The sequence below is a fragment of the Rhipicephalus sanguineus genome, chromosome 9 (assembly GCF_013339695.2).
Source record: "Rhipicephalus sanguineus isolate Rsan-2018 chromosome 9, BIME_Rsan_1.4, whole genome shotgun sequence".
In the NCBI taxonomy this organism is placed as follows: Eukaryota; Metazoa; Arthropoda; class Arachnida; order Ixodida; family Ixodidae; genus Rhipicephalus; species Rhipicephalus sanguineus.
In genome coordinates, this window is record NC_051184.2 from 35,995,871 (window position 1) to 36,012,240 (window position 16,370).

The following is a 16,370-nucleotide window of genomic DNA, read 5'->3' on the forward strand; positions in this document are numbered from 1 at the left end:
TGCCACCGTCAGCGTTGTTTCGGTAGTTATGAATGATTACGGACTCTTGTTGTTGCTGCCTTGTTTCAGTTATTGTTTTCTAATATTTTTTGAAAAATTGCACTAATTACACAACACAGCAATAAAACAATCTCACGAACGTATTATGAACAAAAATTATCGCTATTTTTTTTTGCTTAGTCGTGAAGTGTTGCCGTTTCTCGCGTGTCAGCGAAAGTATGATGCTAGCCACCATAGCGAAAGTGTAAAAAAAAGAAAAAAGAAAAGTTGCTTGAATCGAAATGTGGTCTAGGCTCAGGGAAGTGCTGCCACCTGCGAACTAAGAAACAAAACAATTGCCGATTGCCCGTTTCCCGCCAAAGTGATTTGTTTTCGTCGTGTTTTCGTTTCACCAAGCAGAGCTGCAGAGGTAAGACAATTCTTTTATAATTAGGTGAGAAGCACCTTAGGGGCTCGGCTTGTCCGCGTGTGATGTCGTCACTGTCCATCATAAAACGAGTATGCGCTACAAAAATTGGGTAAATCCCACTACTCGCCACCGGTCCGCTTACGAAGGCAACAGTTGGCCCAACAAATAGCCGACGACGTTAGTGGAGCTGAAACACCCTTCCGACATGCCGTAAGAAACTATGTAGGGATGAGAAAGAAGGAGAATGTAGGGATGAGGAGGAAAAGAAGAAGATAATCAATTCTTGATCAATCCCCCAGAGTGGGTATGAGCCATGTCAGAGGTTACAACAACATCACATTAGAGTAAGCTGCATTCCGACGCAGTTTTCCGATAACCTTAGTGGAGCGGAAACACCCTTCCCTACATGCCCGGTTTCAGGCTTGTCACCACTAGTGCCTTATCAAAGAAATATCTCTCAAAATACTGCATGCTTAGCAACTGCCCAGGTTTCACGTTAGTGGAGCTGTCATTTCGAACATTTAGAGTTTGCCTAAATGCACTTCGCAATAAATTTATTCGGTGAAAATTATACACGGCTCACGGAGGTCAGCTTTTCTTGCCTCCCTTTCTGTTCAAATATGCCACGTATTTTCATTAAAAATTTCGTTGATTAGCACGTGTATCGTGTACTCTCTTGTGTCTCCTGTCAAGTTAATTTGTGCTGACCGTCATGAGGACATTTTAATATTTTACATAGTTCGGTTACTTCTTGATTTCATTCGAAAACAGAAATAGTTATTGATTCTGTATTTTTTCGACTATATATCATACCAAAGTATCACTGGTCCGTTTCCGGCTCTCAACCCGCTTTTTTCCCTGACAGTACACTCAACATTCTTTCAGGGTAGCTCCTAATATATGATATATTTCAGCAGCTTACATAAAGTACAGCAGAATTTCATAGAAGTGAGGGTTACCCGGTACTTGTCGAAGCAAAGGGGTGTGTTCAGATAAGAACGTCGGTGCATGTCAGCCGACCCCCTGTAATTTCGGCGAAAATAATATATTTTGTTTTCCGAGCCCTCAGGACCACAAAACCACTTTTGGTCTCACGAAAAAAAATTGACGTTCTTTAAAAAAATTCACAATTCTCCACTGAGCCGAAACCGCCTCTTTCGAATTTCGCGAAAATGAGAGGCTAAAAAAAAAAGGAAAAACTATTGTAGCTGTAGGTCAGATAAATTTTCTCGAGATACAACGGATAGTTTGCATCGACAAAACATTATTACTTCGCAATTTTGATGCTATTCTTTTAAGAAAAAAAAGTCGCGAAATCGGCACAAAGTTCAATAATGCTCAAATTTAAGATTTTTTTTTCTCCGCGCGTATAAACGCCAGACTTCCCCAAAATTTTTAGAACCTTGCCATATGTTAGGTTAACAAATGTATTGAACGAAATTGCTGAGAGTGACTTCAAACGTTAACTCGAAATGTTCAACTGAGGACAAGTCTGTAAAAATGCAATATTTCGAAGATCATTAAAAAAACACCATCTTCGATTTTTTTTAAACTCTTCAGAACTAAAGCCAAGCACGTGTTCTAACTTTATCGGTAAAAACATGTTGCATTATTTTTGCGAGGTAGGAGTTATGAAGCACGAAAAGTGGCCAAATTGACGTAAACTGAGTAACCACAACATTGAGCGAGCATGGAGCAATAGTTTCCAATATCATTATTTTTAGGTCGTGAATGTGTTCTGTGGTGCTCGAGGGACAAGAGCTTGACAGAGAAAACCAATAAGTTGCCTTAAAGTGCAAATTTGTTCATGTGCGTACGCGTGCACGCGTCGTAGTTTTGGTCCTGGCGTAAGGACTAACCGCAAGATTTCTAGAAATGTAGTCGAATCGTGCTCTCGGAAGGAACAGTTTATTTACCCCTAATGTATACACAGGGCGTCAGAGTCACAAGTCATAGTCAGACAAGTTAGACAATCACAAACATCACTGAAGCAGTTGTGTTTTTTGCTCTTTGTGAAGCAACCGTGTGATCTTGATTACATGCGGCAAGGGGGGCGCCTTGCGCTAGGTGTTAGTGGCACCCAGGGTGACCGTCGTGGAAAGCCGCGGTCGAGCGGAAAAAAAATTACTCCCAGGTGGGAGTAAAATGCTTGTCCTCTATCGACTCCCCCATTGAGATTTTTTAAACTCCGGACTTCCGGAGTAAAGCTTTTACTCCGGCTGGCCGGACTTATTGCGTGGCGCCTCCGGAGTATCTTTTGCTGCTCTTTCACTCCGGCTGGTCGAAGTTCTTGCGTGGCTTCTTCGGAGTATGTTTCGCTGTTCTTTCTCTCCGGCTGGCCGGAGTTCTTGCGCGGCACCTCCAGTGTATTTTTTGCTGTTCTTTCACTTCGGCTGGTCGGAGTTCTTGCGTGGCTTCTTCGGAGTACGTTTCGCTGTTCTTTCTCTCCGGCTGGCCGGAGTTCTTGCGCGGCACCTCCGGAGTATTTTTTGCTGCTCTTTCACTCCGGCTGGCCGGAGTTCTTGCGTGGCTTCTTCGGAGTATGTTTCGCTGTTCTTTCTCTCCGGCTGGCCGGAGTTCTTGCGCGGCACCTCCGGAGTATTTTTTGCTGCTCTTTCACTCCGGCTGGTCGGAGTTCTTGCGTGGGTTCTTCGGAGTATGTTTCGCTGTTCTTTCTCTCCGGCTGGCCGGAGTTCTTGCGCGGCACCTCCGGTGTATTTTTTGCTGTTCTTTCACTTCGGCTGGTCGGAGTTCTTGCGTGGCTTCTTCGGAGTATGTTTCGCTGTACTTTCTCTCCGGGTGGCCGGAGTTCTTGCGCGGCACCTCCGGTGTATTTTTTGCTGTTCTTTCACTTCGGCTGGTCGGAGTTCTTGCGAGGCTTCTTCGGAGTATGTTTCGCTGTTCTTTCTCTCCGGCTGGCCGGAGTTCTTGCGCGGCACCTCCGGTGTATTTTTTGCTGCTCTTTCACTCCGGCTGGTCGGAGTTCTTGCGTGGCTTCTTCGGAGTATGTTTCGCTGTTCTTTCTCTCCGGCTGGCCGGAGTTCTTGCGCGGCACCTCCGGTGTATTTTTTGCTGTTCTTTCACTTCGGCTGGCCGGAGTGATTGCGTGATACCTTCGGAGTATTTTTCGCTGTTCTTTCCCTCCGACTGGCCGGAGTGATTGCGTGTTACCTTCGGAGTATTTTTCGCTGTTCTTTCACTTCGGCTGGCCGTAGTGATTGCGTGTTACCTTTGGAGTATTTTTCATTGTTCTTCCACTCCGGCCATCCGGAGTTTTTTTGTGGCACATCCGGAGTATTGTACGAATTCCCTTACTCCGTCCGGGCGGAATTTCAGTGACATGCATCGGGAGTATTTTTCTCTTTGCTCCGCTGTTACAGTTTCTTTACTCTATGCTGATCGTGTAACGCGTTGGTTAAATGAAGGAATTCTTATCAAAACACTGCCGAGTCACTGTGTACTCTTTTTTCCACAGAGCTCTAGCAGATGAAATTCAGGAGAACACTTGAGTTCTTATTATTTCATTTATTCACAATAAGCTGCAGTTTTCGGTTCATGATCCAGCATTTGGGAAAGCAATACAAGAAACAAAGACGCAAAAAGCCACCAAAGAACAAAGCAGAAGTCAGATCACGTGAAATCAACAGCACTCAAGTTTTATTGCAGTGTGTCAAAATGAAGCCCAGAACGCTGCAAAAGAATGCACAACAAACGAAGGAAGCGTAGTCGCCGGAAACCATCCACGACGGACCATCCATCAGATCCATTTACGACGCAAGGGTTCAGCTCATTTCTTTCTGCATAATTTAGCAAAAAAGTAGTACATGAGAACTGTAAATCATGCCACAGACACGAAAACTGAGGACACTGAAGCCACAGATACTCATTAAATCCCATACAGGGTGCCAGTCCATGTGAACACCCAAGTTCTTACAGCATAGTCAACACTAAAATTAACGACAAAGTTTGACAGAGCAGCACTAATTAAACGTACCACACAAAGAACACAATATCACAAAGAAGTCAATATCAAGAAGCACATCCCATGGACTCTGGTGTCAGCCAGGCGCTCTGTGATGAAAACACACCTCTGCGCCGCGAACAGAGTGCGAAACGCGCGTAACTTTTCCATACATTTCTAAATCGATACCTGTACTCCTGCTCAATTTTTCAAAACCATCTTTTTTCACTAAAATGAACGAATTTCGGTACTCTCGACGAAGGTATCACGAATACCTCTCCCGATTAACTTGCTAATTTTATAAAATATTATTACTGGTTATTACAGTTGCATTTCAATATGTGCTTATCGTCCTACTTCCCGCACATTAGGCGCTTCCAGTTTGTATGCTTCCGGCCGCTCCATAAGAAAAGCGTACCAGTATCTTCCTTGCAAAACAGGCTTCGGGCCAAGTTGGCGTTGTACCTTTCTTTCTTAATTTGCTGCGCCCGCTCTGTCATGAAACTTTTCGTAGCGGACATTTTTCAAAATAGTTTTTGCGTGAGCATGTATAGTTTCCAAATGTACAGCATCGAGCACAAATTAAATAATTACTCCCACTTAACAAAACAAATTGTCAATAAAAAATACAAACTTACGCCACCTATGCCGATTGCATCTTCAGTACATACTGACAGAAATTAGGGAATGTCGAGTCCTTGCGAACGTCGGGCAGGAGGCCACGGATGGTGTTGCACACCGAGGCGTCACGATGTGTGCACCAGGATTCGAGGAATTTCCTTTTTCCCTCTTTTGTTCACGGGCCAGCGTCGTTGCATTGTGCAGGTCCAAACTATGTCCCGTCTTCGAGCACTGTCGTGAGAGAGAGATAGAGAGAAATGTTTTATTCACAGAGACACTCTACTTGAAGGTGAATATCTTGACAGTTTTAACTATCTGGTCGGAGAGATAAACTGAGATTTTATTCTGCCTCCAAACCTCCCCCCCCCCCCCCACAAAAACAAACAAACTACATACACGGCCTTGGCATCAGGTCGTTCATTTTCTTTCATATTCGCGACTCCAGCAATTCATGCGGCACCTAGCGGTAGTGGGAGGAAACTGCGCACGGAGGTCCAAAACAGTCCGTATCGGCTGCAGTCGTGGGCGGTAAGATGGAGCCGCCAGTAAAGAAAAAACGAACGGCCAAGCACTTCTGCTATGTTTCTTAGTGCGTGTCTGCGAGATGGAAAGACAGCGCTATTTCTTTTCATGCATTTCCTTCCGAGGCCAAAGACCGAAGCCGCAGAGCGCGGTGGATTGCGAATCTCCGCATCGGCAAGCCTGTGACGCCGACGATGACCGTTTGCTCGCGGCGTTTTGCACGGGATGATTTCTTCTTTCCAGGTGAGCCACTAGTGTAAACTTGTGAACTAGAACCTATTACATGACCATTGTATCCAGCGACTTTACATGTCGCTGCGGCGCCTGAAGTATGTCAACAAATGTGGCACTGCGAGGTCTCGGTGCGCCATGTGCATTACACTTGCGATTGAGCTGTACCTTATTTTCTTTGTATGTTAACAGGAATACGAGGACTTGATCTATTGGGCACACTTGCGACTATTTGCTGCATGTATCATGCCACTGTTCGGGCCCATGTGCGACCTTTGAACGGTGTCTGCGTTGTTCGCGTCTTCTGCACTACACGTGGCGTCAACCCGAAAGGCATCCTATGCACGTTACAGCACAACGCTCGCGCATCGTGAACGGGTGTAGGAAGTCTTAGTGTTTACTACTGGCGTACCAGCAAGTTCGGGGAAGCGATCATTGTAACATTGGCACTTATTGAAAGTGCAGTCTCTTGCATGGCACGGACGAATTCGCAGTGCACTGAAAAAGCTCTTCGCGCACGAGTACGGATTTGTATTCCAATCACGCACGAATGTGTCTATATGATGCTGGTATTTTACTCAGCCGGTTTATTCAGTAATTGGTGACATGCACGCCACCCTCGCGACAATTTTACTCGCCCTTGCAAGTTAAAGAAAATCAACCGCATCCACTTTTTTGTTGGCGTATACCGTATTACAAGTGCAGTATTAGTACCTAAAGTAGCGTTATGTGGATTATTTCGATTATGCTGACGTCAGCGTCATAAGCATTCATCATTTTATTGTGTTACAAGCAACTGTAAACTGTGTCTTGCAGATGGTACGTTTGGTGTGCAATGTTTCATAGCACTCCAAACATGATCCTAATTTGCTTGCAAGTGCCCTTTCTTTTTTTTTTTTAAAACATTGTGTTTCTGTTGTGAAAAACTAAATGCAACACACATCGACACATAAAGCTTAAACAATTTATTTTTCAGATGCCCCATGCCAGCGAAGACGGCTAAAAAACAACGCCGTACCAAGCCAGAGCCAGAACCCATATAGTATTGTTGTTTTTTTTTTACTATGTTTAAAATAAAATGTGAGTTGTGTCGGTGTAATGCAACAGACTCCTTTCACCGGCCCTATTGCTATCCCAAACTGCTGGTCTGCAGCAGCTCCTTGTGCGTCGGACACGATGAATGATGAAGCGCGAACTGCGTTAGAGGAAAGGAAAAAAAAACGAGTTCGGAATAGGAGCAGGGTCAGTTACGTTATGCTAGCCTTGCTTCAAAAGCAATGAAGCAGTGAGCTTGCTCTGCTTTACCATGCACGTCGATGTAACTAGTCACGGGTCACCTACCTGTAACAGTGGATCAAGACAGCCGAAATGTGCGTGCACTTCGCGGACAGTCCAGCTGTGCACGAGCACTCCGCTTCAGTGATGGAGGGCTCCCGGAAAACACCGGCGATTCGAACGAGGATCTCGTGTGGGTCCGCAGTCACGCCGGATGTTTGCACACACAACGCGACCACTTCCAGCACGCCACTCGCGCTTGCAGGACCACTGGTTCTTACTAAAATGAGATGTTCAGCATCGACAACCCGCTCCCCTTCTACAAAACATCGCGAACTGCAGTCACATTGCAAAAAAGTTAATATTTGTGTCAGACAGCGGATGCGGGGACCTCCGTCAATCCGCCATGCTGCACAGTGTGGCCAGACCGGATGGATGGATGGATGCTATGAGCGTCCCCTTTATAACGGGGCGGTGACATGTCTGCCACCAGGCTCGAAGAAAAAAAAACTTCCTTGTTTTATGTTGGCCTAATACCTTATTCACATTGATTAAATCTATGTTATTATACAAAAAAATATAAATTCACGGTCCATCTCTCTGCCTCTTAAGGCAGAATGACCTTATTTTTCCCCATTATTTATTTTTGTACTTTATCTCTACCTTTCTGCCACCAATACTCTAACCCTCTCTTACTTATTTCTATCGCGGACGTGTTCAGCTTTCCACTGTTGTCCCTAAAACCCAAGGCTTCCTGTAGACTCGTGCCCACACGTATACCTGGGTGAATATCGCCACATTCAATCAGTACATGTTCCATCGCTTCCTTAGTTCCCCCGCAGCATGTACATTGTTCTTCTTCGTTACTGAATCTCGCTTTATAACTACGCGTTCTAAGGCAGCCCGACCTTGCTTCAAACAGTAAAGCGCTTCCCCTTGAATTATCATAAAACCTTTCCCTCCTTATTTCGTTTTTTCCCTTTCGGCAGTTACTCAGAGCCGGCTTCTTTTCCATCGCGGTCATCCAATAAGTCCTCTCCGCCTCTCTGACCTTCCGCTTAGTGCTCCTTGTTGCCATATCGCCGGCACTGCTAGCCGTATATTTACTGGTGAGCCTCCTAGTTCTTTTTCTCCACTGCATGTCAACGCTTTTTCTATACAAATATACCTGAAAACCTTCTCTCCCCATCTACTCTTCTTCATTTTCCTCAGCCTCTCTTCGAATCTCATTTTGCTCTGAGCTTCCCTCACTTCAAAGCCTGTCCATCCCATATCTCCTTTTACATAGCCTCATTTGTCGTCTTCCCGTGAGCGCCCAACGCGAGGCGGCCCACCGTCCTTTGATTTACATCCATTCCTGATTGTACCTCTGACTTCATGCACACCACTGAGTTCCCAAATGTAAGCCCCGGGACCATCACACCCTTCCACAGCCCTCGAAGCACCTCGTACCAATTGTGTCCCCATAAAGCTCTGTGCTTCATAATTGCAGCATTCCTCTTTCCCTTTGCTACCGATGCTTTCTCTTGTACCTCCATATATCTATCCCCCTCATTTACCCATACTCCGAGGTACTTGTACTCGCTTACCCTCGGTATTTTTTGGGCCTGTATGAAGACCGCATGGTCTTCGTGATCATTGAATACCATCAATCCACATCTTGTTGCACTAAATCCTAGTCCTAGAGCCTCACGTTCCCTTCCGCGTATATCTGCCAGTCGCTGTATATCATCTTGACTGTCCGCAAATAAGACAATATCATCAGCATAAAATAGACCTACTTCTGCTCAACCATCGTGCCGACCTGTTTGTGCGACAAATTAAATCCAATTTTGCTACCTTCTAGCGCTTTTTCCATCCTCACCATGTACAGCATGAATAACAGCGGGGACAAAGGACGTCCCTGTCTCAGCCCCTTGCTAATTTCAACGCTGTCCTTGCTACTTATTCCTTCCCATTCTATACAAACTGTATTTTCTCGGTATATTTCCCTCAAAAGCTGTACACAGTCGTCACCTATGCCCACTTCTTTCAATATATCCCACAAAATTTCCTGATTAATGTTGTCATACGCCCCGGTGATATCTAGATAAGCTACGTATAAGGGCCTGTTTTCTATTTTCGATATTTCTATACACTGGGTAAGAACAAACAGATTATCGTCTAACCGCCTGTCGATTCGAAATCCATTCTGAAGTTCTCCCAAAATATCATTTTGTTCTACCCACGCTTCTATTTTTAATTTTACTGCCTGCATCGCCAACCTAGCACCGATGTAATGGTTAGCGGTCTATACGAGCGAATGTTATCCTTTTCTCCCCTGCCTTTATAGATTAAGTTCATTCTAGTTTTCGCCAACTGTCTGGTATTTCCCTCTCCTGTAAGCACTTTTCTACGGCTTTCAGCAGTGCTTCTTTGGTGTTATGTCCGAGTTCGTTAATGAGGCTGATGGGTACCCCATCTAAGCCCGGAGTAGTGCGCTTAGGAATTTTTCCTTCGGCCTTCTTCCAATTGAAATTCTCTAGTACTACATCTTCGTCAGTTGCACTCCTTTGCGTACTTTTACTCACTAAGGGAATCCCCTGGGTGACCTTTTTAAACGAATCGGCTGTTATCTTTCGGATGTAACCTAGCGCTTCACGCCCTTCCAATTGATTTCCTCCTTCATCTACCAAACGTTGTTGCATTGTGACAGACTTCCTACCTAGCGCTTTTAGGTGGCTCCAAAATATCCTAGGTGCGGACTTCTTCTTCTCGCGAATCTCTGTCATCCAGCCTTCACTTTCACCTTTAATTTTTGCCTCGACTAATTTCTGCACAATGGTTTTTTGCTCTAAATATATTTCCCATATTTGGTTGACTTCGCCCTGTGGCCGCTTCTCCTTTTTTGCCTGTCTGTGCTCCCGTGATGCGTCACGTCGCTTCTCGATCGCCTCCCGGATTTCTTTGTTCCACCAACGTTTTGGCTTTCTCTTTCCTTTCCAACAAACAGTTTTCTTCTCTTTTTCCATTTCTTTCGTGATTACATGTAGCAGCTCACTATACTTCCAGTCTTTGCCTGGTAGTTCGTCTACTTTTTCCTCAACTCTTGCGGCTATATTTGTTATTTGTTTGTCATTTAGATACAAGCTGCCAAACTTTGATTCTATGTTCTTATTTTCAGTTTTATATCCCATTTGTAATATTATGCGTTTATGATCACTACCCAAGCTGTTAATGCCTTCCTCGTCTATTCTCATCTCTCTAAGTTTGTCATATATTCCTTCTGTCATGAGACAATAATCAATGCTCGATTGCCTGTTTCCGACTTCCCACGTCAGACTCCGTCAGACCGCGCCAGACTCCGCAGCGCCCTCTCATGTTGATTTGAGTTGCGAATATTAATATCGAAAGCGGACAAAAATTACCCTTTATTTATACTAACCAGGCCAACAATATCTCTTTACCAATTAGGTTTAATTATAACACTTAACTCTTTATTGAATTAACCCACAACTATGATGTTTTCCGTCAATGCATATCTCTAGGGTCACTTCGCGCTCCAAATATTAGTGCCGTGTTTAAAGTTACCGCAATTATCCATATTTAAAAAAAAACACCTGGTCCAAACAACGCGTTTTCGAAATTTCCTCTGGATTTTTTACTGCCATCTTGTAATGGTAACCTCTTTGGTTATCAACATAACAGTACCCAATTTTAGCATTTTTCGACAATATTGACGCAGATAATTCAACAAGAGCTCACTCACCAGGTTTGCGCCGCACCCGCGACCGTCCGCTTGTTCGCCACTCGCGACATCACTATATGTCGTTTGCTGCACGGCACCATCACGCGATTAGGGTCCCGCAATTTGCTGTTGTCGATGAGATGACAAACTTCGTTGACGCTTGTAGTCGCTTGTAATGTCCGCAAGGTGCACGGAACGATTTCCTTTTTGCGAACGCGGCCGAAGGCTTCGCACAATCCTCGCTGCACTTCGATTCGCGTGGCTTGGATTTCAATAACTCGATGATGATAGGTTTCCAAATTATACAAGGAGTTCATTTACATATTTACAGCTGTTAGAGAGCTAAAATGGAATCCTTCATCTATCGTTGCTTGAACGTCTCTTAACTCTTCGGCCGCCGACTTCCTCCGCGCCGGCCACCCTCTCTCCTTGTCAGCTGCACCGTCTTGTCCAGCAAAGCCTGGTCATGATCCCGTTCCCAGAATATATACGCAGGGGTGCCAAACCTCTACCGTGGGAAAGCAAGTGTCGGTCAGAGACGCCGCGACGGTTCGGGGCAAAGGGAAGGCAGCCGCACCGGCCGGCTGGCGAGGCTGCCTACGTCACTCCTCCAGCAGCCAATGGAAAGCCGCTGAGCGATGCGCCGGAGTATTTGCGGCATGAGCATCGGAGTATAATCAGGGAATGGGCGCCCTTTTCCTCCCTCCATCGCCCGCGGGAGGAGAACGGCGGGGAATGAACGTATATACTCCGGTACATTCCGATGTGTTCGAGTTGGGGAGAGGTCACCGGAGTTAGGCGGGAGCATCATCCCCCAAGACCTCCCAGCTGGACACATTTTCGTTTACAGTCACCCACAAGAGTTCACAACACTTTTAAATGCGAATGCATTTCTTAGTCGGGGCATGTCAGGCGTTTGTCGGTGTCCGCGCGCCGGCAGGTGTTACCTCTCCGCTCTCACTCCCTCTCCCATAGCAACAGCTGCGGGCGCGCGCGCTTATCCTCGCCCCTAGCAACCGGAGCAGATGGTGCGGGCGGAGTAGCGGAGAGTGAGTGGAGAGGAGGAGCGCGCTCTGGCGTGTGAGGGCGCTCGCATCGCGGGAGCTCGGCGGAGCTCCCGCGTGTGTGGAGAGAGTGTAGGAGAGGTAGGTGCAGTGCTTCGCCGCTCCTTCTCTTGCCGTTCGCTCTCTCTCCTCCCTGCGCCCCACTCTCCCGTCCGCTCGCTCGCACGTATATATAAATGGAGTGAAGCGATTACTACGTCGTGTACTCTCGGCGCAAGAAATGCATTCGCATTTTCTCACGATTCCCTTTGGGGAGGTGGGGGCATTTTTACACTTAGCAGCTGCATTATTGTTGGTGACCTTCAGTACGATGTTTTCTTTGCTGCCTGTATCGCTGCGTTCTTCGGAACGATGCTCCCTGCTTCTTTGCACGAGGCATGGTTGTCACTCAATAAAATTAACCAAATTTTGCAATGAACGTTTTTCATTTTGTAGAGACTCATTTTGAGCTGATGAAGCACCGCTGTGGAGTTATTCTTGCTTCGTGCGCTGCACCTTTTGTAGAGGTACATGGTTGAAAAGCGCGTCTATTCTGGCACTTTCTTTTTTGGAGATTCGGCTGTTCTTGCAACAAGCAATTCGTGGCGCTCTTGGCTGACGCGCGTCCACTGCCATATGTAGAGTAGAGTAGAGTAGAGTAGACCCTAGAAGCTGTGGCTCATACCCACACTGGGGGATTGGCCCGTAAAATAGGCTGACGTCCTGTTCCTGCGCATCTGATTGGTTCACAGGTGAAAAAATTACAGCATATCCACGGGTGAATGATGAAGAGCTTGGGCGAATCTCCTGAAGCAATCATGGTTACACCGTGAAATGTTCAGTGGTTTCGCCCAGCCGTGATCAACGCTGGTTTTTGGCAGTTATTGTTGACGGTTCTGGCCGGTATTTGAAAATTTGACCGTGCGGGCGGTGTAGCGTAGTTCGCAATACGCGGAAGTAACGCTTTGAAATATTCATGTTCTGCGGACTGTAGGCAAGAAATCACTATTCCCCCACCCCGATATGGGAACATTCTTACTGTTCTTTAATTTTCCGGTGACTATCCAGCCAGAAATGGTACGGGAATGGAGGAGTACACGCACCAGACAAGAACTGTCAAGTACAAGTGATGCTGGAAGAAGCGGAACGTCTTGTGATGACGTCACGAGGTGAGTACTTTCGTCTCAAAAAGAAATACGTATGAAACAACTTATGCTGCCGAAAGGAAAACCTGAAAAGTAGCACTAGTACCTCAGCTTGCTGCCCAGAGCTTATTACTTAAGAAGGGTACGGTGCAAATTAAGTTTAGCTGTTTTGGTGAACTACACTAATACAATACCGAGCAACGTCTTACCACGAGAAGGTCCTTATTAAAGTCATGCAAACAAGTAAAAGTGAAAGTCGGTTGTCGTCGCCGTCTTGAAGTAGCTGCGACGCCTAGTCATGGCGATATTGCCCCGCCACGGTGGTCTAGTGGTTATGGCGCTCGACTGCTGACCCGAAGGTCGCGGGATCGAATCCCGGCCGCGGCGGCTGCATTTTCGATGGAGGCGAAAATGTTTGAGGCCCGTGTACTTAGCTTTAGGTGCACGTTAAAGAACCCCAGGTGGTCGAAATTTCCGGAGCCCTCCACTACGGCGTCTCTCATAATCATATCGTGGTTTTGGGACGTTAAACCCCACATATTATTATTATTATTAGTCATGGCGATATTAATTATGGCACTGTCTTCCCGGGCTCGGCAAAATGTTTACTGCGAAAAGATGATACATTCTTGGTGTCACAGTGATAGCACTTGCAGCAGTGCTTGCATACCTCACGCTGTTGTCATGTTGCTAATTTTGCTACTCGCAGATGTCCTGCCAGTGAAAGCGCGTCCCAGGCCAAGCCGAAGCGGAAGTACGCCAACGCGAAACATCACAAGCTCGGCGTGTGCGACAAGGCTTTCAGCCGCAAATCGAACCTCAAAAGTCATCTCGCGACGCACGCTGGCAAAAACCGGCACGCCTGCCCATGCTGCCCGGCAACTTTCGCGAGGAAATCGGCCCGCGACAGGCACTTGGTGGCGCACTCGGGCGAAAAGAAGCACGGCTGCCCCACGTGCGGCAAAAAGTTCGCCTGCAAGGAGTCTCTTGCGAATCACCTCCGCCAGCACACTGGCGAAAAACCGTTTAAGTGCCATTTCTGCCCGGCGGAGTTCACGAATCGGTTCACGTTAAGAGGACACATTTGCACCCACAGCGGAGAAAAGCCGTACAAGTGCGATCATTGCGGCAAAAGGTACGCGCAACGAGAGACCCTTGTGCGGCATAACCGGATGCACACCGGCGAGAAGCCATTTAGTTGTGACAGGTGTCCGGCCGCGTTCGCCCGGAAGGGAACGCTTAGCCGTCACCTCCTGACGCACTACAAGGAGAAGTCGTGGCAGTGCAGCCAGTGCTCTAAGACATTGGCGACTAAGTACACCCTCAAGATCCACTTGCGGTTGCATACCGGCGAACGGCCGTTTAAATGCGACGTCTGTCCAGCCGCCTTCACCCAAAGATATGCCGTGCATGTTCACAAGCGGACCCACACTGGCGAAAGGCCCTACGAATGCGGCAATGTGCGGCCGCAGATTCACGACGAGTAGTCACCCCAACACCAGGAGCCTACCATCGCGGCCAAGTAACCAGGAGCCTACCATCGCGGCGCAGCAACCTGCAAGACGCCGTCGTAAAGTTGCTGCGGGCAATCCCCAGCAACAAGCTGAAGACGCGAGCCAAATAAAGCCCGATGGCCATCTACGCATCGGTAACAAAGATTCTGACATGTCACTGTTTTAGTCTGATGAAGACACGTGGTTCTCGGTAAAACTTCAGCTACTTATAAACGAAACCTCTGCCACGAACCCGTTTCTCTGGGAAGTGCTGCCGTCTTACGCGATTGCACATCAATCTTCATTTGGTGATCGCCTCCGCGAGGAGAAACACCGCGTTGCTCTGAAAGGCCACGCATTACTGCCTTGCTTTATCGTCTTGTGTTGTGATTCACTGTAATTCAATGTGATTCGCGTCTCTACTTCAGACGACGATTATGATCTCATAACATGGCTCACTGCGAAATTGGGCCAAAATATGTTAGCTGCGCCTTTAGTCAAGGTTCATGATGTAAACTTGGCAGAAGTTCACATAATAAATAATGAATCTATACCAACTAGCCCGCCGATCATCACGCGATCACGTCACCATGACGTCCCAGATCGACAAAACTTGTGACGTCACTATGACGTCATTCAACGTGACGTCATATGATGACGCAATCACATGACATAGTCGCTTTGCATTGCCTCCGTGATCGGTGGCCGCTCACGGAGGCAATGTAAAAGCAGGCGAGGTGCAGAAAGCTTGCAATGCCTTCGATCCTGTGGGCACTCCGAAACCACGTTATGTGGTTTCGGAGTGCCCACAGGATGGGAGAGGGGCGAGGGAGGACCAATGCATCGAGTGTCGAAAAAGATGGCTTTCGTTTTCGAGTAGTCTCAGTCGAATGCATAAGGGACCGTGTCTTTTCTTTTTTTCTATGATGTAATTTTTTCGCATACATTTTACCTATGCGGTCAGTTCTTGAAGATGTATGGATAAGTCTTACATGCTGGCATCGATATTGGTAACCACCACGTTTTTTATAACCTGACGGAAACAAATCGTCAAACCACACATCGTCAGAATTATTTCTGGCTAAAGAAAGCGGGTATGCGCGCCACACCCCATATTATTATTGTTAGTCGTCACGCAAATGGCAAGCATGTCAAGTTAGTGATGCCATGACCCAGGCCCGTAGCCAGGAATTTTTTTCGGGGGGGGGGGGGGGCACTTGCTGAAAGCCTTGACTATTTGAGAAAAAACGCCTATCATAATTTATGTTCGATAAAGCACCATGTGTCATCAAAATTTCGGGGGGGGGGGGGGCTGCCCCCCCCCCCCCCCCCGGCTACGGGCCTGCCATGACCTATCGGTCGTGTTAGGCATACATGCATTCGTGCCCCTCCGTGCCAATTTTTGTGTATACCAAGTGAACGAGACGCGAGTAATTTTTTACTTTTGGTACCAAGGCCACGCCGACTGACATTCGGCTTCGCATGAAATGGCTTGAAACAGCAGAGCGCGGGAGGCAGCTTTGTAAAACAAATCGAATGCACGAAATAAAAGATAGAATATGAAGGGTGCAAACGCGTTAGCATGAGCTGGTTACCACGTGCATATCTGCTACGTTCTCCTTGTTATCTCCAGTTTATTCTCTCCTGCAGCAAGTTTACGTTCGTCATTCCACACGAACGTAAGTTAAGCGCCTTATCTCACGATGAGGTGCGCGCAGGATGCGTTCCTGAAACAGCTGCGGAAGTGTGGACCAATGCGGTGACAAACCAGCTGAAAGGATATATACAAAATCCGCGCTTCACAACACGCAAACGCGTTCTCTGTGCGATGAGTCGCTGCAGTATTATGTTGCAGTGACGTAGTATTAAATATTGCCCAAATTTCCGCAATTTTAGCTAATAGCGGGCAAAATATCAGGCGCGAAGCAGACACTCGCCGCTTT

The 16,370-nt window shown here is 46.9% G+C and overlaps 1 protein-coding gene across 1 annotated transcript in view; it reads left to right on the forward strand.

Moving 5' to 3' along the window:
- Positions 1-386: 386 nt before the first annotated feature.
- Positions 387-16,370, forward strand: part of LOC119405445 (zinc finger protein 845) — a 40,060-nt gene continuing 24,076 nt past the window's right edge. Inside the window, exons 1-3 of the mRNA XM_037672281.1 lie at positions 387-409; positions 12,862-12,958; positions 13,644-14,420. Coding sequence (XP_037528209.1) covers positions 12,864-12,958; positions 13,644-14,420 — 872 coding nt within the window. The 5' untranslated portion in view covers positions 387-409; positions 12,862-12,863. The remainder of the gene's footprint in view (positions 410-12,861; positions 12,959-13,643; positions 14,421-16,370) is intronic.